A 25667-nucleotide genomic window follows, 5' to 3' on the forward strand; every position below is an offset into this window, starting at 1 on the left:
TCCGTGAGAGTAGAAGATAGAGAGGTGAGGTGCCTAATCCGACTTGATGGGACAAAAAGGAAAGGTATGAGTGCATTTTATGGTGGAGGATGGGGACCATGGTCAGGAAAATTCCCCAAAGGAAAACAAACACTTTGCAGTGACGCCTATGTCTAAGAGGTAGCCTCCCAGTGAGCGGCAGCTGATTATACATGGAGATCATGGAGGGGCCAGGGTTGCTGGGAAAGGAGAAAGATTCCTCAAGAAGTTGACGAGGGTGCATGAGGGCACTGAGAGTAGAGAAATCAAAGCTCGTAGAAAAGCCAGCTTGCATTTCTTTTCTGAAGGAAGAGGAAATGCTTGTTTGGAGTTGTTTTCCCAGCTTTACCACACCTCAGTGATTTAGGGCATCAGATTCTCTTTCTCCACGTGGGATCTGAGTCGAGCTAATGGCCTGTTGGGACTGTAAGTGATAGCGCAGCATATATATGACAGAATATTATATGCCTTTGTAAAGTCTGTGAATTCCAAAAATAAATAACTGAGTTCTAGTACCTCTGTTGTTAACGCCTACTGCAGGATTTTGCCTTTTTTTGAAGTAAGCAAAGCCTGTGAGACGAAGTCACATACTTGAGTGGTGAGATTCATTAATTATTTAGGCCTGTCAACACTGGCAAAGAGGCAGCGTGCCTATGAAAGCACCCAAATTAAAGTCCACGTCAGGCCGTGGAGCTGAGAGGATCGTGGCAGAACTGAATGCAAGAACAGAAGTGCTTGCTTTCTCCAGTGGCCGAGTTAGGCTAAGAGATGACTTGCCACTGTAAAATGGATAGGCTCTGTTGTTAATAAGTTTGTTTTCTGGATGAAAAGAGTGAATTCAAAGGTGACTTTTTTTTCTTCACCATAAAGAAGGAAAAAAAAGACCATCTTCTTGCAGGATGCACACAGGTGTTGAAATAAATGCAGTGTGTATCCTCGTGCTTTGAAGCGCTGGGATGTGATAGGGCTGGGATTTGCTGAACCATTTTCTGGTAGAGAGTTGCATTCTTTTAATATATAACCCCAAGACTTTTTAAAGAGAAATATGGGTGAAGTCATACTGGGTGATCTAATGAGTTGGAGTGTTGCCTCAAACCGTGAAATACCACTGGTAAGTCAGTCTCTGGGTACCATATGTGCGTTCTGTACGTCTTTTAAAATGGAAAAAAAAAAAGAAATGGGACGATGTCCTAATGAAGCTCACATTCTGTTAGAAGTGAACAAAGTCTGTCTTCCCAACAGCTTATCTCTGACTCCCTTAACTTCTTCTACCCAATCTAATCTATCAATCATTCTTTTATATTTTACTTGTTCGCTTCAACAATGTTTAAAGGTTCCTTAGCTTCTTATTTAGAACAATTTCAAACTTAGGGCAGAACTGCAGTTAACTCAACATTTTGCCACATTCGCTTTATTTATTGACAGTAACATCTATTTACAAACATCTTTATCGATCCTGCATAGATATTCATGTATATTTTATGTGCCTGTATAGTTTTAATGATTACGTTGCATACTTAGTAACACTTCAACCTAATCACACTCAGGAAGTGAACAGCAATACAGTCCTATTATCTAATTTAAATTGCAATATCCCCCATTCTGCCAATAATATTCTTTCTAGCTTTTTGGGTTTTTCACTCAGGAGCCAGTGAAAGGTCATGCTTTGCATCTAGTTGCCTTCTCTCTTTTTTTTTTTTTTTTTAAACTCTCCTAAGGAGTCTAGAACACTTCCCTAGCCTCTTCAGATTTTTTCATGACACTGACATTTCAGAAGAGGTCAGGCCAGTTGTTTTGTAAAGTGTTTCTCACTTTGCATTGCCTGCTTGTTTACTCATGATTGGATTCAGGCTAAGTATGTATGCCACCTGACCGCATAGGTGAGGTTGTGTCCCCTCAGTGCATCGCTGCAAGGTTTTTCTCAAGATTGTCAGCCTAGACCTCTCTCCTGAGTGAGTATTTTCTGGATAAAACCAAAAAAGCCCCACAACAATCTAAAATTTGCGCTCAACCTCCAGAATTTCTAAACTGTACAAAGGCAGTCATTTTCCACACTTTTTTCCCCCTTTACCTACATTATGATAAGTTTGGACATATGTATACCCCGTGATACCATCCTCACAGCCAAGGTACTAAACATATTCATTACCTCTAAAACCACCCCCTTTACTTACCTTCCTTCTTGAGCCAAGCCCCACCAACACCTCTCCAGTCATCAAGGTCAGTCTGTTTTGCTTTGCATAAACAAACAAGAGAAAGACTTGTAGCCCTCATGGTGGAACAGACAATATGAATACTCCCCTAACTGGTTTCTCTGTCTTTAGGCTCTCGTTCCTCCCTGACATTCAGATTGTATATTAATTATTCTTCTCCCTTTTTTATGGGTCCTGTTTGCCTCAAGTCCATACTCCTTAGCATGGTGTTCAAATTCAAAGGTAGACTCACCTTCCTCTAGCGCCCAGTTTTTCACTGTCTTCAAACATGATCCCCCGCCTCCATTTGCAGCCCGCAGTGCTCGTGCACACATACCATGCCGTTTCACTAATCCACGCTGTCAGCCATCTCCGACCCTGTGCGCGATGTCTTCTTAACCTGAAATGTACCATCGTTTTCACTCGTCTTTTTGGGGAACTTGATCGTGCATTATTATATTCTGTCTTCGTTATTACACTTTGTTTCTTCTCCCTAGAGCTTAACTTCCTTAAAGGCAAGGCCTAAGTCTTGCTCACTTTCTTCCCCATTTGAGCAATTTAGCCTGAGGTTCTGAATCAAGATGACAACATAGGAAGATCCTGAATTCCCCCCCCCCCCACGCACAGATCCCTCTCAAAGAAATTCAAGAACTAGCTGAGTGACTCCTATATGTTGGACAAACAAACAGAAAAAAAGCCCCCATCAAAACGGGTAGGAGATGTAGAAAACAAACTTATGGTTACCAGGGGAGAAAATAATCGGAAGACATACACACTACTATATATAAAATATAGATAACTAATAAGGACCTACTGTATAGCACAGGGAACTCTACTCAATACTCTAAAATGACCTATCTGGGAAAAGAGCTAAAAAAGAACGGATACATGTATATCTATCTATAACTGATTCACTTAACACAACATCGTAAGTCAACTAGATGCCAATAAAAATTAATTTAAAAGAAACAGGTAGGAGATCCTGAGACAGTCTTGCTGTAAACCCCATCCCTGGCATGATGACACACAACCGGGAAAGAACTCTCAACTAGTAGCTTCTCCCTGAGAAGTAAAGTTTTGGGCTCCACAAACACCTAACTAACTTTGCAGTCAGTGGGCCTTGCATCCGTGAGAGAGATCCACAAGGCTATGGAACTAAGAGACAGTACTTAAAGGGCTCACATGGACTCAACAAGGCTAACCCCGCCTCCCCCACCCCCTGCTGCCAAGTGCACAGCTTAGAGGCAGCAGACTGGAATGCATCCAGTCTTTCCATGAAACAGTCCTCTTTGTTTGTTTATAACTAACTTACTTACAAGCCTCAGCCTGAAGAGGCAGGCTTCTTACTCATTTAACACACACATACAGGGGCTGACTTAAGTACTCTCTAGAGATCGTGCAGGCCAGGCCAGCCAGTGCCATCTTCCCACTCTGCTGTCTCACTCCAGGTCATTGGTATCTCCCATAAAGGAGCTTGTGCACACATCTGGTGGCCAGCACGGTTTATGTCACAGGTTCAACGGAATGGTAGCATACCAAAAGGACAGTTTTTAAATAGCTAGCATCTCCCCAGACCTCAGCGCAGAGGGGGCATACAGAAACGTTTACATCTCCCACGTTTTCCCTGAAAGAGGTCTATTTACATCCTTTAAAAGCTATTGCCGGGGCGGGGGGTCAGCCTTCCAATCATCTTGCATCTAAGTGCTGACTGAAATCCTCCCCATTGGAACACTGACAGGTCTGGGCAAACCCTCAACTAACTACTCAGCGCCACTAAAAACAAAGAAGCCTCTTTGGACAATCAAAAAAGTTTGAGAGATGACCAAGAGGTAGGGCAGGGTTGAAAAACAAGGCTCACCTACATGAGATCACGCCTTCAAGATGGCAGAGGTTACTGTTATAGCCAATGCATAGAAACCAACACAAAGGTCAAGGCAAATGAAAAAACAAATACATTCCAAAGAACAGAACAAGGTGAAACCTCAAAAAAGACGGTAAAGAAATTGACATAAGTATTTTGCAAATAGAGAATTCAAAATAACAGCCCTAAAGATGCTCATCAAGGTCAGGAAAACAATGCATTAAAGTGAGCATTCCAAGGAAGAGAGAGAGAATTATAAGAAAAGTACCAAATAGAAATCACAAAGCTAAGGATACAATAACTGAACCGATAAATACAATAGAAGGGTTCAACAGCAGACTAGATGAATTGGAAGAAAGGATGAGCAAACCCAAAAACAGGGCAGTGGAATTCATCCATCATAGGATGAAAAAGAAAAATGACAGAAGACAAACTTACGGTTGCCAAAGGGGAAAAGTGGGGGGGGGGGGTTATTAGTTTGGGATTAGCAGATGCACGCTACTATATATAACATAGATAACCAGCAAGGACTTACTGTATAGCACAGGGAACGCTACTCAATATCTTGTAATAAATAACCTATCATGGAAGAGATGTAAAAAAATTTTATATATATATATATATACACACACACACAAACACATATATATATATCTGAATCACTTTGCTATACATCTGAAACACAACATTGTAAAAATCAACAATATTTCAATAAAAATTTTTAAAAGAATGATTGACAGAGAAGATAGCTTAAGGAACTTAGTGGACACCATCAAGCAGACAGATATTCCTAATATAGGGTCCTAGAAGGAAAAGAGAGAGAGAAAGCAGAAAAACTTTCTTAACCTGAGGGAGGAAACATACTTCTAGATCCAGGAAGCCTGGACAGTTCCCACACCAAGACACATTATAATTAAACTGTCACAAGTGAAAGACAATGAGAGAATCTTAAAAGCAGCAAGAGGAAAACAACTTGTTACACACAAGGGAATCCCCATAAATCCATCAGCAGATTTTTCAGCAGAAACTTTGCGGGCCAGAAGGGAGTTTCATGATATATTCAAAGTATTTAAAGGGAAAAAAAACCTGCCAACCAGAAGACTCTATCCAGAAAAGTTGTCATTCAGAATTGGAGAGAGAAAGAGTTTTCCAGACAAGCAAAAGCTGAAGGAATGAAACACCACTACACCAGCCTTACAAGAAATGTAAAACGGACTTCTTCTTTAAACTCAAACAAAAGGGTGCTAGCTAATTAGTAACAGGAAAACATGAAAGCATAAGCCTCACAAGTAAAGGTAATTATATAATTAAATTCAAAATAATCAAATCTTGTGATAGTGATAGGCTGACTGCTTATACATTCACTATGAAGGTTAAAAAGCAAAAGTAATAAAAATAACTATAACCAAAGTAATTTGTTAATAGACACACAGATAAAAATATGTAAACCGTGGCATCAGAAACATAAAACAGAGGGAGGAGAGTAAAAATGTAGAGCTTTAGAATGTGTTCGAAGTTAGGTATTATCAACTTAAAATAGATGGTTATAAATACGTTTTATCTGAGCCTCATGGTAACCACAAAGCAAAAACCTATACACAAACAACAGAAAGGAATCTAAGCATTACACTACAATCATCAAATCACAAAGGAAGAGAGCAAGAGGAAGAAAGGCACAGAGGAACTACAGAACAGCCAGCAAACAATTTTTTAACTGGCAGTAAGTACACACCTATCAAAAATTACTTTAAGTGGACTAAATTTTCCAATCACAATATATGGAGCAGCTGAATGGATTAAAAAACAAGACCTACAGTCTCCCATGGCAATAGAAATAAAAACAAATAAACAAATGGGACCTAATCAAACTTACAAGCTTTTGCACAGCAAAGGAAACCATAAACAAAATGAAAAGACAACCTACTGAATGGGAGAAAATATTTGCAAATAATGCAACCAACGAGGGCTTAATTTCCAAAATATACAAACAGCTCATACAACTCAACAAAAAAACAACCCAACTGAAAAATGGGCAGAAGATTGGGGTTGACACATACACACTACTATATGTAAAATAGATAACTAATAAGGACCTACTGTATGGCACAGGGAACTCAACTCAGTACTCTGTAATGGCCTATATGGGAAAAGAATCTAAAAAAAGAGTGGATATACGTACATGTATAACTGACTCACTTTGCTGTACAGTAGAAACGAACACAACATTATAGACCAACTATACCCCAGTAAAAAAAAAAATGGACAAAAGACCTAAATAGACATTTCTCCAAAGAAGTACAAACGGCCAAGAGGCACATGAAAAGATGCTCAACATCGCTAATTATTAGAGAATGCAAATCAAAACTACAATGAGATACTGCCTCACACACCAGTCAGAATTGGCCATCATTAAAAAACTCTACAAATAACAAATGCTGGAGAAGACATGGAGAAAAGGGAACCCGCTTACAGTGTTGGTGGGAATGTAAAGTGGTGCAGCCACTATGGAGAACAGTACAGAGGTTCCTCAGAAAACTAAAAATAGAACATGATCCAGCAGTCCCACTCCTGGGCATATATCCGTGCAAAACTCATCTAAAAAGGTACATGCACCCCTGTGTTCATAGCAGCACTATTCACAAGAGCCAAGACATGGAAACAACCTAAATGCCCATCAACAGAGGAATGGATAAAGAAGATATGGTACATATATACAATGGAATACTACTCGGCCATAAAAAAGAGAACGAAATAGTGCCATTTGCAGCAACATGGGTGCAACTAGAGATTATCATACTAAGTGAAGTCAGAAAGAGAAAGACAAATACCATATGATATCACTCAAATGTGGAATCTAAAATACAACACAAAGGAACCTATCTGAGAAACACAAACAGATTCACGGACATAGGGAACAGACTTGTGGTTGCCAAGGGGGAGGAGGTTGGTGGAGGAATGGAGTGGGAGGTTGGGGTTAGCAGATGTAAGCTATTATACATGGAATAGATAAACAACAAGGTCCTACTGTATAGCACAGAGAACTATATTCAATATCCTATGATAAACCATAATGGAAAAGAATATTAAATATATGTATGTATAACTGAATCACTTTGCTATACAGCAGAAATTAACACAACATTGTAAATCAACTATACTTAAAACAAAAGGAAAGGAAAGACAAATGCAACATATGACCCTAGGTTCCGGGGTGGGGGTGGAATATATACATATGCACATATATGGTAATAGTTATAAAAGACATTATGAATTATTAAGGCAATTGGTGAAATTTAAATATAGGCTACAAATTAGATGATAATATAGTGCAATGTGGTTCCATAAGATAGGGTTCAAGGACATAATGATGAAGTACTTAGAAAAAAAGGGTCACGGACCTGAACCTTATATTGAAAATGGGTCAGCAATAATAACAACAACAATAACAAATCTATGTATTTAGAAAGAGAAACAAAGCAAATATGGCAACATTAACACTTGGTGAATCAAGGTAAAGGGTATATTAGGAGTCTATTTTACTATTGGAATTTTTCTGTAACTTTGAAATTAAAATTTAATGAAAATCCTTTCCAACAAAAACAACAACAGAAACAAGACCTAGCCCTATGTGGCCTAATAAAAAAGTCACTTCAGATGTAAAGATGTAAAGAAACCTGGGGTAGCTACACTTGTATCAAACAAAAGACTTTGAAACAACGACTAAAATAAGACCCAAAGAAGGGCATTACAACAATGATAAAGAGGTCATTCCAGTAAGAGGCTATAACATTTGTAAGTATTTATTCACCCAACATAGGGGCACCTAAACATATAAAGCAAATATTAAGAGACCTAAAAGGAAAAATAGATAGCAATAGAATAATAGTAGGGGATTTAACCGTATCTCACGTACATCAGTGGATAGGTTATCCAGACAGAAAATCAATAAGGAAGCATGGGACCATATATTATGTCAGATGAACTTAACATACATACAGAACGCTCCATCCAAACACAGCAGAGTACATTCTTAAGTGTACATGGAACATTCTCTAGGATGGAATATTCTCTAGGATAGATCATATATTGGGCCACAAAACAAGTCTCAGTAAATTTAAGAAGATTGAAATCATATCGAGCATCTTTTCTGACCACAGTGTTATGAAACCAAAAATCAATTTCAAGAAGAAAACTGGAAAATTGGCAAATATGGGAAGATTTAATAACATACCAGTGTGTTACTGTACACACTACAAATGGATTGATGAAGAAATCAAAGGAGAAATCAAAAACTACCTTGAGACAAATGAAAATGGAAATACAACATAACAAAAGTTACAGGATGCAGCAAAGCAGTTCTGAGAGGGAAGTTCATACAGATAAATGCCTGCATCAAGAAACAAAAAGGTCTCAACCAACCAACCTAACTTTACACCTCAAGGAACTAGAAAAAGAACAAAGTCCAAAGTTAATGGAAGGAAAGAAAGATCAGTGCAGACATAAATGAAATAGAGATGAAAAAGATAATGGAAAAGATCAATGAAACGAAGTGCTTTTTTTTCTTTTTGAAAAGATAAACAAAATAGACCTCTAGACAAACTCGCCAAGAGAAAAAGAGAGAGGACTCAAAATCAGAAATGTATGAAGAGCTGAGTACAACTTATGCCATAGAAATACAAAGGATCATAAGACTACTGAAAACAATTACATGCCAACAAATTAGACAATCTGGAAGAAATGGATAAATTCCTAGAAACATACAACCTGCCAAGACTGAATCATGAAGAAACAAACTCTGAACAGACCAACAATGAGAAAGGAGATTGAATCTATAATCAAAAGTCCCCCCCGCCCCCCCGAAAAAGCCCAGAATCAGATGGTTTCTCTGGCAAATTCTACCAGACATTTAAAAAAGAACACGAATCCTTCTCAAACATTTACAAAAAACTGAAGAGGAAATCACACCCCCAAAATTATTTTACAAGGCCAGCATTACACTTTGATACCAAAGCCAGATGAGGGACAGTACAACAAAACTATAGACCAACATCTAATGAATACAGATGCAAAAATTCTCAACAAAATATTAGCAAACCAAATTCGACAGTACATTAGAAGAATCATACACCATGACCAAGTGGGATTTATCCCTGGGTTGCATGGGTGGTTCAACATATACAACTGAATAAATATACCACATTAATAGAATGAAAGAAAAATCATATGATCATCCCAATAGATGAAGAAAAAGCATTTGGCAAAATTCAACATCCATTCATGATAAAAACTCTCAACAGAGTGGGCATAGAGGGAACATATGTCAACATGATGAAGGCCATGTATGACGAGCCCACAGCTAACATCATATTCAGTGGTGAAAAGCTGAAAGCTTTTCCGCTAAGATCAGAAGACCAGGGTGCCTACTCTTGCCGCTTTTGTTCAGTATAGTGCTGAAAGTCCTAGCCAGCATAACTGGGTGAGAAAAAGAATAAAAGGCCCACAAATCAGAAAGAAAGTAGTAAATTTATCTCTATTTGCAAATGACATGATAACATACATAGAAAACCTGGAAGACTCTACCAAAACACTGTTAGAACTCAGTGAATTTAGTGAAGTTGCAGGATAAAAACTCAATATACAAAAATCTGTTGCATTTTTACACACTAATAACAAACTACAACAAAGAGAAATTAAGAAAATAATTCCACTTACGATTGCATCAAAAAGAATAAAATACCTAGGAATAAATTTAAGGCGGTGAAAGACCTGTACACTAAAAACTATAAGTAAGACAGTGATGAAAGAAATTGAAGAAGATGCAAACAAATGGAAAGATATTTCATGCTCATTGACTGGAAGAATTAATATTGTTAAAATGTCCATACTACCCCCAAGCAATCTACAGATTAAGTGCAATCCCAATCAAAATTCCAATGGCATTTTTCACAGAAATAGAACAAAAAAATCCTAAAATTTGTATGGAACCACCAAAAAAAAAAGACCCCGAAGAGCCAAAGCAATCTTGAGAAAGAAGAGCAAAGCAGGAAGACTCATGCTCCCTGATTTCATACTGTATTACAAAGCCATAGTAGTCAAAATGGCATGGCATCGGCATAAAAACACACATAGATCAACAGAACAGAACAGAGGGCCTATAAATAAACCCTCACACATATGGTCAATTAATTTACAACAAGCAAGCTAAAAACATACAATACGAAAAGAATAGTCTCTTCAGTCAATGGTGTTGGGAAAACTGCACAGCCACATACAAAAGAATGAAATGGGACCACTATCTTACACCATACATGAAAATCAATTCAAAATGGATTAAAGACTTGAATGTAAGACCTGAAACCATGAAACTCCTAGAAGAAAACATAGGGGGTAAGCTCCCTGATATCAGTCTTGGTGATGACTTTTTGAGTTCACACCGAAAGCAAAGGCAACAAAAGCAAAAATAATCTGACTACATCAAATAAAAAGCTTCTGTACAGCAAACAAAACCATCAAGAAATGAAAAGACAGAATGGGAGAAAATATTTGCAAATCATATATCTTATATGGAGATAATAGTCAGAATGTATAAAGAACTCATACAACTCAAGAGAAAAAACAATCTGATTAAAAAATGAGAAGATCAATTAGACATTTTACCAAAGATATACCACTGGCCAACAGGTACATGAAAAGGTGCTGGACATCACACTAATCATCAGGGAAATGCAAATCAAAACCACAATGAGATATCACCTCACATCTGTTTGAATGGCTGTTATCAAAGAGACAAGACATAACAAGTGTTGGTGAGAACGTGAAGGAAAGGGGGGAACCCTTGTGCAGTTTTAGTGCGAATGAAAAATGGTGCAGAGAACAGACTGGTGGTTGCCAGAGGTAGGGGCTGGGCAAAATGAGCAAAGGTGGTCAAAAAGTACAAAATGCCAGTTATAAGATAAATAAGTCCTGCATGGGATATAACGTACAGCATGGAGACTACAGTTAACAATACTGTACTGTATGTTTAAAAGTTGCATGGCAGCATGGATGGACCTAGAGATTATCGTACTAAGTGGAGTAAGTCAGACAGAGAAAGACAAATATATGATATCCCTGATATGTGGAATCTAAAAATATGATACAGATGAACTTATTTACAAAACAGAAGTAGAATCACAGACATAGAAAACAAATTTATGGTTACCAAAGGAGAAGGGGGCGGGGTAAATTAGGAGTATGGGATTAACAGATATAAAATAGATAAACAACAAGGCCCTACTGTATAGCATGGGAAAGTATATGCAATATCTTGTAATTACCTATAATGGAAAAGAATGTGAAAAAGAATACATATACATATATATATATATATATATATATCTGAATCACTTTGCTGTACACCTGAAACTAACACAACATTGTAAATCAGCTAAACTTCAACTAAAAAAAAGTTGCTAAGAGATTATTAAATCTTTTATTCTTCTGATGAGAACTTGTATAAGATTTGTAACTATGGTGATGAATGTTAACTTACTGTGGTAATCAATTCGCAGTATATACTTATTTCAAATAATTATGTTGTACACCTAAAGTTAATACGTTCCATGTCAATTATATCTCAATAAAAATTTTACAAACGAATAATAGCTACTAATTTCAATATCTTTCATCACTATTCAGCACTAACCAACTAGTAATCAACATCATCACTGTATACCGTTAATATAGTAAAGAACTTAAACACAGCATTTTTATGTAAAATTGAAACCATCTACCCCAAGTCATAATTTCACAAAGTCACTGAAGGTAAATATCAGGCACTGGATAGATCTTTTTTTTCTTAAGGAAAACTAGAGAAAGGCAGGAATGACAAAGTAGTCACACATCAAGTTGGAAATTGGTTAAAAACAAAATATATGATTTAGATAAGCAATCCAAAGAAAAATAGGGTGGGCATATTTGCTCATACACAGCCCCTTTTCAAGACAAAATAGTGTTCTAATACACAGCTTCCTTTTGTATAAAGAGAAAATAGTTTGCTTGGGTGTAAACAAAATCATAGGTGTAAGGATTCTTGTGTCTCAGCTTACATCAATTCTGGCTAAGGTCACTTTTCAAGCAAGTTAAACCATCATCATCATTTGAATTGAGGAAAGGGAAGTGAGTTAGATATCATCCCGTCTAGAAAGCCTAAAACCATGGTGAATTTCAGAAGAATTAAAGAATATCTTGCCTATAGCAAACCATTTCACTTCTTTGATCTCAGATTAAATTGAGTCATCTCCTTTTTCCTTCAGTTCAGCAGTGTCTATCATATTATGCTATATCAGAGTGCTATTTTAACTTTGACTATGTCTTCCCTTATTTTGAAACATTCATTTTTTTTAATGTTTCAGTCATTTCTTTGGACCAACTTCAGACAAACCATGAAAACTAGGGCCAATAATCCAAAAAGGATTTTTATGCATATCTGTGGGGATCACCTCAGAATAGAATCAAATTGAAGTGTTAATGCTAAAGAATCGCCATTACCTAAGTTAGAAATCCCTGAACCACTAGCAGTGCTATTTGAGCAGGCAATGGATCAGTGAAGTAGGGATGAGGGCTGGCCAAGTTCCCAGTGTACACAGTTGGGACTCAATAAATATTTTCTTGAGGTTTTTTGTGTGTGGGAGGAGGCTTGTGGTCACCAGTATTGTTAGAGCCAACATTTTTGGGCCGCCTATAATGTTATAGCCACGTATCAGCATATGATTAGATAACCCATAAATATTGGTATCTTGCTAGTTCGATGCCTTAAAACAGAGTATATCAATCAGCTGTTGCTTTGTAACAAAATAATCGGAAAATTCTCAAGTTACATATTTTTCATTCAGGCCGTCTTGTTGGTTGATCGGAGTTGTGCTGGAGCTCAACTAGGCTGGACTCCAAGTTGTGGGTTGGGGTCAAGTCTGTTCCACATGTCTCTCATCCCCCTTGGGTCAGAAGACCACTGGACCATGTACTTCTTATGGCACATAAGCACAAGAAAGCAAGCCCAACCACTTAAGCACATTACAAGGCTCTGCTTACGTCATATCTAACACTCCATTGGCCAAAGCAGGTTACGTGATCATGTCTAAATTCCTGAGCCAGAGAAGCACGTTCCCCCCAACACTCGGTCACTTTACTTTGTACGTACTGGCCTTCCTCTTGCTCTTCTGTGAGCAAGCCAATCACACTCTCCTCTCAGAGTCTGCATTTCCTATTCCCTCTGTCTCATGCACTCTTCCTTCAAGTATCTGCGTGGCTCCCAGCCTCAAGTCCCTAACATTTTGGCTCATCTGCCCCTTATTAACGAGGGCTCTTAGACTCCCCTTTCTGAAGAGTCTTCCTCACTGCCCCTCCCTAACCCTCTTTTCTGAGGCCTGAGTGCCTCCATAAGGATGTGAATTCCGCGGAGCCAGCTTTTTGGTTGTGTGCTGCTATAATCCCAGTACTCAGAACACTGCCTGGCACACAGTTGGCTTTTGATAAGTACTTGAATTATAAATAAATCTGTTTTGAAATTTTTACGGCTTTTTTTTTAACATTTAAAATCTGGCTCAGTATTGAATAGTCTGGTGGCATTACTTTAATTTCAGGTGTCATTTAGCGGTTTTCACTTTTCCAGTATAATCTGACACAGAAAATATTAGGCCTTAAGCATTTTTCAGTGGTTGATTCACTCCTTACTCACGCATACATGTGATAATTCTGATTTCCACTTTTAAAGGAGATTAGTTAAACCCAAAGGAGTTTTAACTGTGAAAATCTTGAGAAAAGAAGAAAAGATTGTATTTTACTTGTTTATTTTCTACCTACGATGTAATAGGCCCCCAAAAACTGTTTGAATGGATACATGAAACTGCCATGAAAGTTTCCAGTAAAACAAAGAAGCCAAGTTTACATTCGTACTTGGACACTTGCATTTGAGACTCACAGCTGATAGTTATGACGGGTTGACATCATTAGGTTTATACCTTTTTTTGATCCTTGAAGTAATTCAGGGAGAAGAATGTCAGTCACTTCACTGAACTGTACCTAAACCTTAAGACAGTACAGTTGAGTTCCTAGAGCTCCAGTATGAGCTAATTAAACTGTCAGAAATATTAACATCATTGCTCATGAGTGTCTCTTTTGGTTCCAATGTATTCTATAAGGCATACTATCACTAAAGTGGACTTGACACCATTAAAAATGCCTCGTGTTCCCCAATTCGGCAAAATTTTGCATTGGTAACGGAACAGAAATGTAATCAACCCTGCAGCTGTCAGCATCCTGTTCCTTCTGGCAACATTTCATTCACTCCATCCTTTCCAGATGATGGTAGTTTAAAACCACGGGCAAGGGGCTTCCCTGGTGGCGCAGTGGTTAAGAATCCGCCTGCCAATTCAGGCCACACGGGTTCGAGCCCTGGTCTGGGAAGTTACCGCATGCCGGGGAGCAACTAAGCCCGTGTGCCACAACTACGAGCCTGCGCTCTAGAGCCCGCGTGCCACACTACTGAAGCCCACGCACCTAGAGCGCGTGCTCGCAACAAGAGAAGGCACCGCGATGAGAAGCCCACGCACCACAGTGAAGAGTAGCCCCTGCTCGCTGCAACTAGAGAAAGCCCGCACGCAGCAACGAAGACCCAGCGCAGCCAAAAATAAATAAATAAAATTAAATAAATAAAATTTAAAAACCCACAGGCAAAAAGGAACTAAAGATGCTGAATTTCATTTTTTCATTTCTAAAGGCATAAATATCAGCAAGTAGTATGTGCATGTGGATGGACAGATAGATAATCTAACTTCCTTTTCACCTTATAACCTGAATAGCAATCACTTCCTGTCCTTAGTACTTCAAAGAGGGTTCCTATGGTATGTTACCAGGAGACTCACAGAATCAGAGGGGTTCTGTCTACCCCAGGTCCTTAGCCCTCCTTTCTAATAATGGTATACAGCCTCACATCCACCTAGGATAGGATTTTGTCTAAATGGTGAGCACTGCCAAGGATTCTTTTAGCTTGTGCTTTAAGAAAGAAGGATGAACACTTGGTAATAAATGCGAGATTATAATCAGAGATGAAAATCCAAGTGGCATAGACCAAAGGAAACGACAGGCAGGCATATTTAAGTCATTACATCACTGGCTCCCCAGTCATTTTCAAGTCACATGTGAACCAGAGGTTGTCAACCCCTTAAGCGTGTATATTTTTGTTGATCTGCTGAAGCAAGGTCTTGTTTTAAATGGAAGTGACAATGTGCTCAACAAACAGAGCTTGAAAAGAAGTTATTTTCACTGTTGGAAGATTGAATGTTATGAAAAATTAGTTTCAAAGGACCTTCAAAGTTCAAAACAATTTTGTTTGCACTTAAGAAATTTCTCCCTTACTGCAAATGCTGTTTGAGGTGTATTTCTTTGACACATGAGTAAACAGTCGAGACACAAAATCTACAAGGAGACTCCCATCCCCAGAAGAAAACCATCCATCCCTAAACTCCCTTCCTTCCAAATCATCCTTCTCTCCTCACATAAACAAATGCTCAAAAATTTTGTTAAAAAGTTTCCCTTTGTAAGCCTCTAAAAACATAATTATGAAGAAGTAACCCCACGGAACAAATAGGAGAGGAACATAACTTCCCGGTATGTCCATATACACAGTCCTTAGAATATCAATATTTCATTTCCTATGTAGGGCACATACAACTTTTATTTCTCCCTATTACAGTGGACTTTAAAGGTACTTGAGTTTTCTCTGTATGTCTTGTTAAATGTCACAGTAAAGAATGGAAAAAATACCTCAGTGTCTCCACTCCTTACCTTCCTAAAGTGAATGCAGAATGTCACGTGCTTCTTTTGTGTTGAAGAGACACGCTGCAAATGTGCTATCATCATCTTTTATTACAAAGAAAAACATTTCACGTTTGTTAATGGGGCATACGAAACTTAGGGCAACTTTAACTTCTAAGCAGATACACAGTTTTCTTTTCCAAAGATAATGACGTAGATAAATCCCTGCATGAGATTCTTTTTCCCGTGAAGGAACTGTTCCCTAATTATTAAGCTTGAGGGGTTATTTTTATTTATGTTATTGATGAAGGAGTGAAAATGAATTAATAATGGATTTTTAAATGGCGTCATGAACCTTTTCTCTGGTATCTGTATTTTCTCAAGTGTGATTTGCCGTTGTTTGTGTTTGCTTTCATTAAGGCGAGGAAGATCTTCTCAGTCCTCCCCAGGACACAAGCACAGGGTTAGAAGAAGTGATGGAGCAACTCAACAACTCCTTCCCTAGTTCGAGAGGTAAGCGCCAGTACCCAGAAGTCACTCAAACTTCCTGGAAGTAGGCCACTCGTTTCCATACCCAACTAGCATGTGTAGTTTCCATGTTTACGTAAACAGGTGCTGACAGAATGTCAGTTTGGGGTCACTGGGAGAAGATTTTGTCTTCGAGTGTGAATTTCTGGTTTGGAGTATTTCCAATTCAAATACCTGTGTAATCAAGGTGTTTCCAGAAATAAGAATAGTAACTTACGTTTATAAAGTATCGATATCTTCCTTGCTTGGCACATTAGTCTGAAGAGTTAATTATGAGATACCTTTTACTTAAGAGCAGTTGTTAAGTGACTTTTACAGACGAGGAGATTAATGCCCTGATGGTGCCTTTGCCAGGGACGTACCGCTGCTACGTGATACAGCACGGTCTGCGATAGGCCTAGCGTACAGTGGTGGTGGGAACTCGGGCTTGCAATCTCATGCCTTTTATGTATATTTGAAAACTGTGTCTTACCCCATCACTTACACATAAGTACAATTAAATCTCTATGTACTAGTTCGTTACTCTTTTCACTTGCATAGATAGAGTACAATTTTCACAAAGAAAGACACTAATATTATTTCATTTAAATGTTAATATATCTGAATATTAATATTATCGAACATTAAAATTATTTCTCCCATCACTTTGACTTTGAATATTTTGCCCCTCATACCAAAAATACAGCATTTTACCGCACTGAATTTTCCTACCAGCCAGTATGAGCTTCAGATGCCTTACTTCATCTAAGGAGCTATTTTGCTGCCGTTGTTAGTGTTTTGGACTATTTCTAGTGGTTCACTGCCCTAACATAAAACAGGTCACTGACCCACCCCCTTCAATGAGTAAAAAGAATGGCAGACAGCATGGACGCTCGACTCAATAATATTGTATCCCAAGTGTGCAAGTTGCTAAGAAAGAAAATCTTCAGAGTTCTCATCACGAGAGAAAAAATATTGTACATTTGTATGGGGACAGATGGTAAATAGACCTATCGGGTGATCATGTCACAGTGCATACAAATGTCAAATCACTAGGTTGTACACCTGACACTAATACAATGGCGTATGTCAGTTATACTTCAATTAAAAAAAGAATGGCAGCAGCCACCTGTGAGCAAATAGAGGGATATGCTAGAGAACCAAGGGTGGGGGGGAAGCACAAGGCTTTGCGGCCAGTGATTGGCACCCCTAATGGGCTGCCAGGGAGGGAAGGGCGGCCGAGAATCTGGCTGTTTGCTCCTCTCCACAAGGGCAATGAGGAGGCTGTTTTGAGTCCTGTGTTGTTCCTATCTTTTTGTTCAGTGTCAGTTAACAATGGCCATTTCCCAGCTATTTCATGTGCGAGTGAACGTTGTGTGGTGCACATTAAAAGCAATAATGTTCTGATAGAGCGTTGCTAAGGAACCGTCAGGGGAAGCTAATTTTAAATGTCTGCACCAGCCATCTTTTCACCGCTGAGCGCCTCTGATGTGTTGATTTTAACAGATAAAAGTCTTCTGTCTTCCACCCACCTCCTTATCCCACACCTGCCAGCCTCTTCTCCATCCTATCTTTACTGCCTCCTCTCCCAAAATGCCATGATTCATAATGAGAAGACCACATACTGGTTTGACGTAAATCAAACACATTCACCTTGATCCTGCCAGCTTTTGCTAGCACCTACTATGTACCAGCGGAGGTGTCAGGGATGCAAAGTAGAAATGCCAAGTTCTTTGCCGTCAAGGTGCTTACGGTCAGTTGGGGATGCAGCCTTCCCGAGAAGTTCATACCACAGCACAGTAGTATTACTGCCGTAATGGGGACGTCTGTGACGTGAGAGAATCCTAGAAACCCCCTTCTAGATAAATAGGAATGGCTTAGCCTCAAGCAGAGCAAGTGTCTTCCTCAAGATCACACAGCTACTCATGGGGCCAGAACTTTGGGCCCCGCATCTCACACACATTTCACTGACCCCAAGCTTCCCCTTGAAGGTCATAGACATGCGCCTCCTCCCTGCTCCTTGACCCGAAAGGTGGTTTACCTGCTCTGTGGGAAGTCAGTGGCAGCCCTGGGCATTTCTTTCACATCTGAACAACTAGAGTATCAGAGGAGAGGCCACAGCAGGGCTCATGGCTCTGTTTCCCCAGCGGCAGCTTTTTTGTACTGGGTCTCTGGGCCATCCTAATCATCTTAAGGTGAGATCTTTGCACCCTCTCCCGGCATCCCCCTTTTAGACTCCTTGAAGCTAGATACCACATAGGTATGAAAGATCAGAAATATACCTCCTCTGATACGGTATTTGGCAGTCAGCCTCTCTGATGTTGTATTTACTTGTCTGATGTTAATTTACGTATATGGAAAACCTAGGAAACTCTATTCAGGCCGCCTGGGTAGTGTTTACTAAATTAGTGCTTATGGAAGCGTATCATCCCCTGAGTGCTAATTTGAGTTCTCAAGTAGGGGATAAGCAGGATTTGTCTGATACCCGTTCCATTAACCAAGTTCCTACTTACTCAGTACTACCCTGGTGCCCTGAGAGAATTCATTCGTTTTCCTGAAGAAAACAATCAAATAAACAAACAAACAAAATCCACATAACGAGAGTAGATAAGGTGCTAGAAGAGCTGGCTGGTCTTCCTGTGATGCTGTGACCTTGACATTTTCTTTTCTACTTCCTACCAAATTATACCTTATCATAGGCCCCTTATGCTTCTGCACCCAATTCCAATGTGTGGGGTTCTTTTCCCACACCACCGAACAATTCTCATATACCAGCTGGGTGTCCTACAATTTACCTCGATTCTGACTCTGTCTACCCAGAGACAGGATTCAATTCCACCCGTTAAGGTCTCAGTCCCACAAGACTGCCCCTCCCCTCCTACTTCAGAATGCCAATTTTATGTCCAGGTTGTTAGCTGGGCTTCTGACCCACTGGCTATAGACTAGAGATTCCAACAACCCCCTCTTTGGGTTCAATTAATTTGCTCGAGCAGGGCACAGAACTCAGAGAAACATTTTACTTACTAGATCACTGGTCTCTTATAAAAGGGTCTAACTCAGAAACAGCCAGATGGATGAGATGCGTAGGGCAAGGCACGGGGAAAGGGTGCAGAGCTTCCATGCCCTCTCTGGGCACACCACTCTCACCACATCTCCACGTGTTCACCAACACTGAAGCTCTCCTAACCCTGTCCTTTTGGGTTTATAAGGAGGCTTCATTACATAGGCATGAATGATTAAATCATTGGCCACTGGTGACTGAACTCAATCTCCAGCCCCTCTCCTCTCCCTGGACATCAGGGGGTAGGAGTGAAAAGTTCCAACCCTCTGATCACTTGGTTGGCTCCCCTGGCAAGCAGCCCCCATCCTTAGGTGCTTTCCAGAAGTCACCTTGGTAACGTAACAAAAGACACCTTGCTGCTGCTCATCACGGGACATTCCAAGGGTTTTAGGAGCGCTGTGCCTGGAAGGGGGACGAAGACTAAATATATATTTCCTCTCATAAATCACAATGTCACACCTATTTCTCCATACATTTAAATGGATAAAAAGTCTTGTCATTGTAAAAATAGGCTGATCGTCGATGCACTCTAAAAAGTGGTTTTTCAAGCACATAGACCCCAGACGGGTTGGAACCAGAGGTTGGTGATGCCGACTCCCAATTACCTCACCACCGACCAGTCAGAAGAGTGTTCATGAGCTGATCACACGCCCCACAACCCCCTGCCTCACACTGTCTTTATAACCCCTTCCCTGAAAGCCTTCGGGGACTTCCAGGGTCTTTTAAGCAGTAGCTGCCCCGGACTCCTTGCTGGCGCCCTGCAGTAAAGCTGTTCTTTTCTACTTCCCCACAAAAAATAAAAATTTTTAAACAGTGGTTTTTTGGATGCTTTATTTCTAACTAAAGGCATTTATTCATTTTGAAAGAATGGAGAATATATATATACATATATATACGTATATATATATATATGTATATAGAGAGAGAGAGAGAGAGTAGGATTTAATGGGAATATCTTACCAATTAGTAGGTATGTTAAGTTGATATTAAGCCAAAAATCTTGAGATTCTTAACGTCTCAGGATTAGAGACTCTCCCAAATTGGAAGGGTCTTGAAAGTTCATCTTAATATCTTTGATGTTCAAAACCGTGGTGGCTTTTGACCTTTTCTGACCATTATCCATAATAAGAGAAACATTTTACGTCTTAAACCGGGGTAAAGATATAAAACAAGTTATTTGCATATGTATGTACACACAAATATGTATGTACCCACCATATATACACCACACATATATGTATATAGTCACGTATACATACAAAGATCAGAAGTTTCGTGAAACAATACTTTCTTTACTACGTATAATTCACACTGTTTCTCTGTTTTCTTTATTTAAAAATAAAATGCTGGTTGCAACCCACTATATTGATTTTCTGATCCAGTTGTTTAAAAATACTGATCTAACTGATCTCAGTTTTCCTTGCCCAGGTGAATTTTTTTTTTTCAGTTTGCTGTTACTATTATTTGATTATTTTTATTTATAATGACACTGGATTTTTTTTTTGGTGAGTATCTTTTTGACAAAAATTATATTTTAAAAGTTTTACCACGGAAGTTTCTGCCAAGACCTTGCTAGTATCTTAGAGAACACTGGATTTTCAATCTAAGTCTGCATCCACGTTCCCATTGTTGGTGTTACGAAAAATGAAGTTCATGCTTGCTACAGCTGTTTCGGACAGCTGTTTTAGTAACTTAAAACAGATGTTAGAGCCAGAGGTCTGACATTTAGTGGAAATGTGCTATTAAATACCACCTCCTGGTTTACTTAACCCTGCTAGATAATCGCCCACAGAGGAAAAGCCGTTTTTTCAATATTATGTTTTTCATAAATATAAAGCATATAGATAGGGGAGGTCTTGTGTACTTTAAATTCACAACTTTTTTGTTACCCTTTCCCACAATTTTTGACTTAGTGCTAAGTCTTCAGTATCAGCTAATCTTCACCTTTCATTTCCACTAGAAGTACCTGGATGCCCAAAGAAGTGAAGAGCCTCGTTCATGGCTCTTCCGCAGGTTCAATTAGGCTTCTAGGCTTCAGCTCTTATCTTGATGGCCTTGCTAAACTGTTATACAAATTAATAAAGGACGCTGCACGCTTCTCCGCTTAGTGATCAAGTGATAGCCAGCAGTATCCTGCCTCGTAGCCACTATAAACCGCAGGGAGTTCAAGGCGTGAATGTGTGCCCGTTTAGCTTTGTGAGCCTATCTTTTCTGATGAATCTCTAGCTCTCGTTAGTTATTCACAACCACCTGAGGAGCTTGAGGGCCTTGGTGTACATTAAACACAGAATGTTAGCCAATTTCTATCTAACCTATTTAATCTACCTATATAATCTCTCCCTCTGTCTATAAATAGATGTAGAAGTTGAATTCCACTGTAATAAAAGGCATTACCTACCACAGGACACTTTCGAAATCTCCACCATTATTCTGTAGGGAGGCTACATGGGTAGAACGAACAACAAACATCGTTTTAAAATCAACTCTTTAAGCGATTTGTCCATACGTCTCTGATCATTTAGCAGTCTAACTAAGAGTTTGTTCGATGCGTGTGCATTCCTGAAAGAAAACGCTTCGCTAGTGAGGGGTATGGTATTGGTCTCTAAAAATTAGGTGCCACTGTACATCGATTAATGATAGGATCCAAGATGAGCTCTTAGTGCAGGTAAGAGAACTCAGGAAGCAGTTAGCACTGTTATGCGGGTATTGCCGCTGCCTGTATAATCTCTTACCTGCTGACCTGTGCCACATTATTTTTATCCCCAACAGCCCATGCCATCCTGTCCCTCTCATACTCTCCCCTCCTAAATAAGGCCACATACATTCTGTTAAATGCCTCTAAATTAGAAAGCCAACCGCTTTGCAAAACCTGCCATCTTCTAAAACTCAAGTCTTGTCCATGACTCTTTTATGGAAAAGCAACATAAAGAACAAAGACAGATGGAAGCATCCCGGCCCCCCTTGCGGGCTCCCTTCCCTTTCCTCTCGGCTTCCAGAACGGATTTGAGCGGTTGCTCCTTTACACCAGGGGCCGGCAAACTGCAGTCCACGGGCCAAATCTTTATAAATAAGGTTCCATCGTAACACAGCCACCCCCATTCAGGTACATATTGTCTACGGGGGGCTTTCTCACTCCAAGGGCAGAGTAGTTGTGGCAGAGTAGTTGTGAGGAGCCGCTACGGAGACTGTGTGACTGGCAAAGCCCAAAGTATTTAACTGTCTGGCCCTTTACAGAGAAAATGTGCCAACCCCGACTTTACATCATTAAATTGTTATCCACTCTAGCGCATCACATATATACAGTCACAGATTTCAGTGCTGATCAACTTTCAGCTCAAGAAAACTGTGCTTTTGAATTGATTTATGCGTTTATATCCGTCTTCACCAAAGATCCTGCATTTTCAATAAAGTATAGCCATTTCAATCTTCTTTCGCTTGTAATGAAACAGAAGTCCTAAAAAGGGACTCATTAGTCCTTAACTTCTTAAAAAAGTCAGTGAACTGAGACAAAGAAGCTCATAAAGATACCCAGAAACAGTAACGTCCTGCGATTCTGACTGTGAATAATGAATTACAGCCAATCCTCTCAAGTTCGTACTGCCTGAGGAAATGAGACTTCTCCAGACCTGACCAAGCCCTTTCTTTAGACTCAGGACTCCCCAGCACACTTCCTGTTTCTCTTGATTCATTTCCTGACAGCATACTGCATTGCCAGATGGACCCCCTAACTGACGGTCTAAGGAGACTCATTTCCAAAGAATGTGTTCTTCACATAAAACTTTTATTTGGTACTTTATTTATTGGTAAAGAATTTGTTGTTAATGGTGCAACCAGCGAGCCTCTATTTTGTCAGCGTAGAAAGTATTTCTGATACAAGTAGAAAACATTTAACTCTTTTTAAACAAGAAGCGGACCTCCCTTCGTACTATGCTAATGAGCACACTGGAACCCAAGTGGCAAGGGAGAATTTTGAAAGAGGTCAGGGATCACACAGCTCTGGGAGGTCCATTTTACAGAAAACATGGTTTCTGAAGAAGTACCTGAAATAAAACCCAAATCATTTGCTTCATCTTCAGCAGTGACCAGTTGATACTGAGCTCTGAATAGGCCTTGTTGAAGAATTAATAAAGGTACATAACCTTTATCATGCTAGGAACCGTAATTACATTCTAAAGCTAAAATCACATTGCTTTCTAACAACACGGTCCTTCCTAAGGTTCTGAGGTTTTAAAAATAGACCCCAGTCAAGGACCTACTGTATAGCACAGGGAACTACAACTCAATATTTTGTAATAACCTATCAGGGAAAAGAATCAGAAAAAGAATATATATATATATATATATATATATAACTGAATCACTTTGCTGTACACCTGAAACTAACACAACATTGTAAATCAACTATACTTCAATTTTAAAAAAAAAAGAAAAAGAAAATTAGGCCCAAGTTACGAGCCAGACGCAGCTACAAGCCCTTGGCATCCAAGCTAAAGGATCGCAGGCAAGGCCAAGTTGCCTAAATCATCAAAGGACTCTTGGCCATGACCTAGCGGCTGCCTCATTTAGTTCAGCCAGCATTTACCAAATCCCCGTAGCGTCGAGGTATAGTAGATATCAGGGAGAGAGAGGTAGGTGAGCGACATGCGGACCCTGCCTTCAGGGAGCTCACAGTCTTGCAGGGGAGGAGAATTCATTCTACCACCAGACAGTATAACTGTGAAGTACAAGAAATTTTTTAAATGTTGCTAATGAAGTGAAAAAGAATGGATGACTAATTCACGCTGGGGTTGGTGTGCGCCATCAAGGATGAAATGCTGTTCTCCCCCCTCCCTTTTCCCCGTCGTCTGGTATGGGCCTACCACTGGGAACACCCACAACCGAGGAGCACCTCTCTCTTTCTCCTGGTTTGAGGAGCATCATGGACACCTTGACCGTGTTTCTTACATCGTCAAGCATGCAGTTTCTGTATGCCCAAGAAATCTCTGACTCAGGACAACTCAGAAAGAAGGCAAAGGCAGGGGCGGGGTCATACTCAGAAAACCTTAAAATGTACACCAGAAGTTTTAAACCCTAAACTTGAGTTGTAAAAAGTTTCTTTTGGATTAGTAGCTCAATACCTCTTCGTTCTAGACTAGTACTCAGATTGTTTCAGGGGGGTCGTAGGTCTTCCTGGAGCGTGTCAGGGGAAAGGGAGATGCTGCACAAGATCTCTCACAGCTCTGCTTGTATCTGCTCTGAATACTGGATGGCAGATAAGAATGTTGTAGGAAGTGGCCCAATGCGAAAGCCAAAGTTTGAAAACCAGTATTTCACTTTGGAGACCCCGGAAATTGCGTGCCCAAGACATGCCAGGTATGGTCAGCGGTCCCTAATTTTCTGTCCGCTTACAAATATCAGCGTAGAAAAACTTTCTCATCAGAACCTGCTCTTCAAAAATAACTAACTGCATACAGATATAGGATTCTATAAAACAAACAAGGCCAGAGGGTCTTTGGCTGACCCTCAAGGCTCCTGGTATCTGTGGAATCATGACGAGGAAGGTGAAGACTCATTCCTGAATCTGGCTCCGTGGCTTGCCCGTAAGTGGGACTTATCTCCTTCCCGCTTTGTTTCAATTTTCTCCAGTGCCCCCAGTCCCATCATGGACATGCTCAGCTTCTAACAGATAGAACAGCTTCTCCCAAGAGGATGGAGCCTAGCCTCTGTGCAGTGTTCTACCTCGCATTTGGAGTGCCGATTTTTGGCACCTGAAACCAACTACTGTTTGTTTTGGTGTGTTGGTTGTCAAGTGGACAATAAAGAGATTCTGAGATTTTTGGACAGTAAACTTGAGATTCTACAGTTGCCCTTGAAAACAATGCTCGATTTGTCAGATTTCTATGCTGTGCCCGCTTTCATCCAGTTGAACATGTGAGCTCTATGGATTCTATAAGTGATGTCTCCTGGATCATGTTATCTGTTTACACCGACTTTAAGTGTATGTAAAGGTTATTTGACTGGATGTGTCTTTTGGGGTTTTTTTGTTTGTTTTTATTTTTTTTCCAGAAGGGGATAAATGAATGGTCATCTCAACATTTGTTTGGTAAAAGAAGCAAATTGGTATGAAACTGTGTATTTATGCTTTTTTTTTTCCCTTTCTGATATCTCTGCCTCTTCCTCTCTCTATTATTAAAGGAAGAAATACCCCTGGGAAGCCAATGAGAGAGGTTAGTGAGATTCAGGCTCACAGCCATGG

The 25667-nt window shown here is 39.7% G+C and overlaps 1 protein-coding gene and 1 long non-coding RNA gene across 4 annotated transcripts in view; one reads left to right on the forward strand and one right to left on the reverse strand.

Annotated features, from left to right (window-relative positions):
• The window catches only part of DMD (dystrophin), a 2123521-nt gene that overhangs the window by 2090364 nt on the left and 7490 nt on the right, over positions 1-25667 (forward strand). For 2 of the 3 annotated variants that reach the window (XM_060138437.1, XM_060138436.1), the window contains 2 exons: positions 16285-16377; positions 25607-25638. In XM_060138437.1, coding sequence (XP_059994420.1) covers positions 16285-16377; positions 25607-25638 — 125 coding nt within the window. The remainder of the gene's footprint in view (positions 1-16284; positions 16378-25606; positions 25639-25667) is intronic. The other variant, XM_060138438.1, reaches the window with a different exon arrangement.
• LOC132513836 (uncharacterized) overlaps positions 2244-25667 on the reverse strand; it is a 202531-nt gene continuing 179107 nt past the window's right edge. The window contains exon 4 of the long non-coding RNA XR_009538550.1: positions 2244-2610. This is a non-coding gene — a long non-coding RNA (uncharacterized LOC132513836). The remainder of the gene's footprint in view (positions 2611-25667) is intronic.

This window comes from Lagenorhynchus albirostris, chromosome X, assembly GCF_949774975.1.
Source record: "Lagenorhynchus albirostris chromosome X, mLagAlb1.1, whole genome shotgun sequence".
NCBI lineage: Eukaryota > Metazoa > Chordata > Mammalia > Artiodactyla > Delphinidae > Lagenorhynchus > Lagenorhynchus albirostris.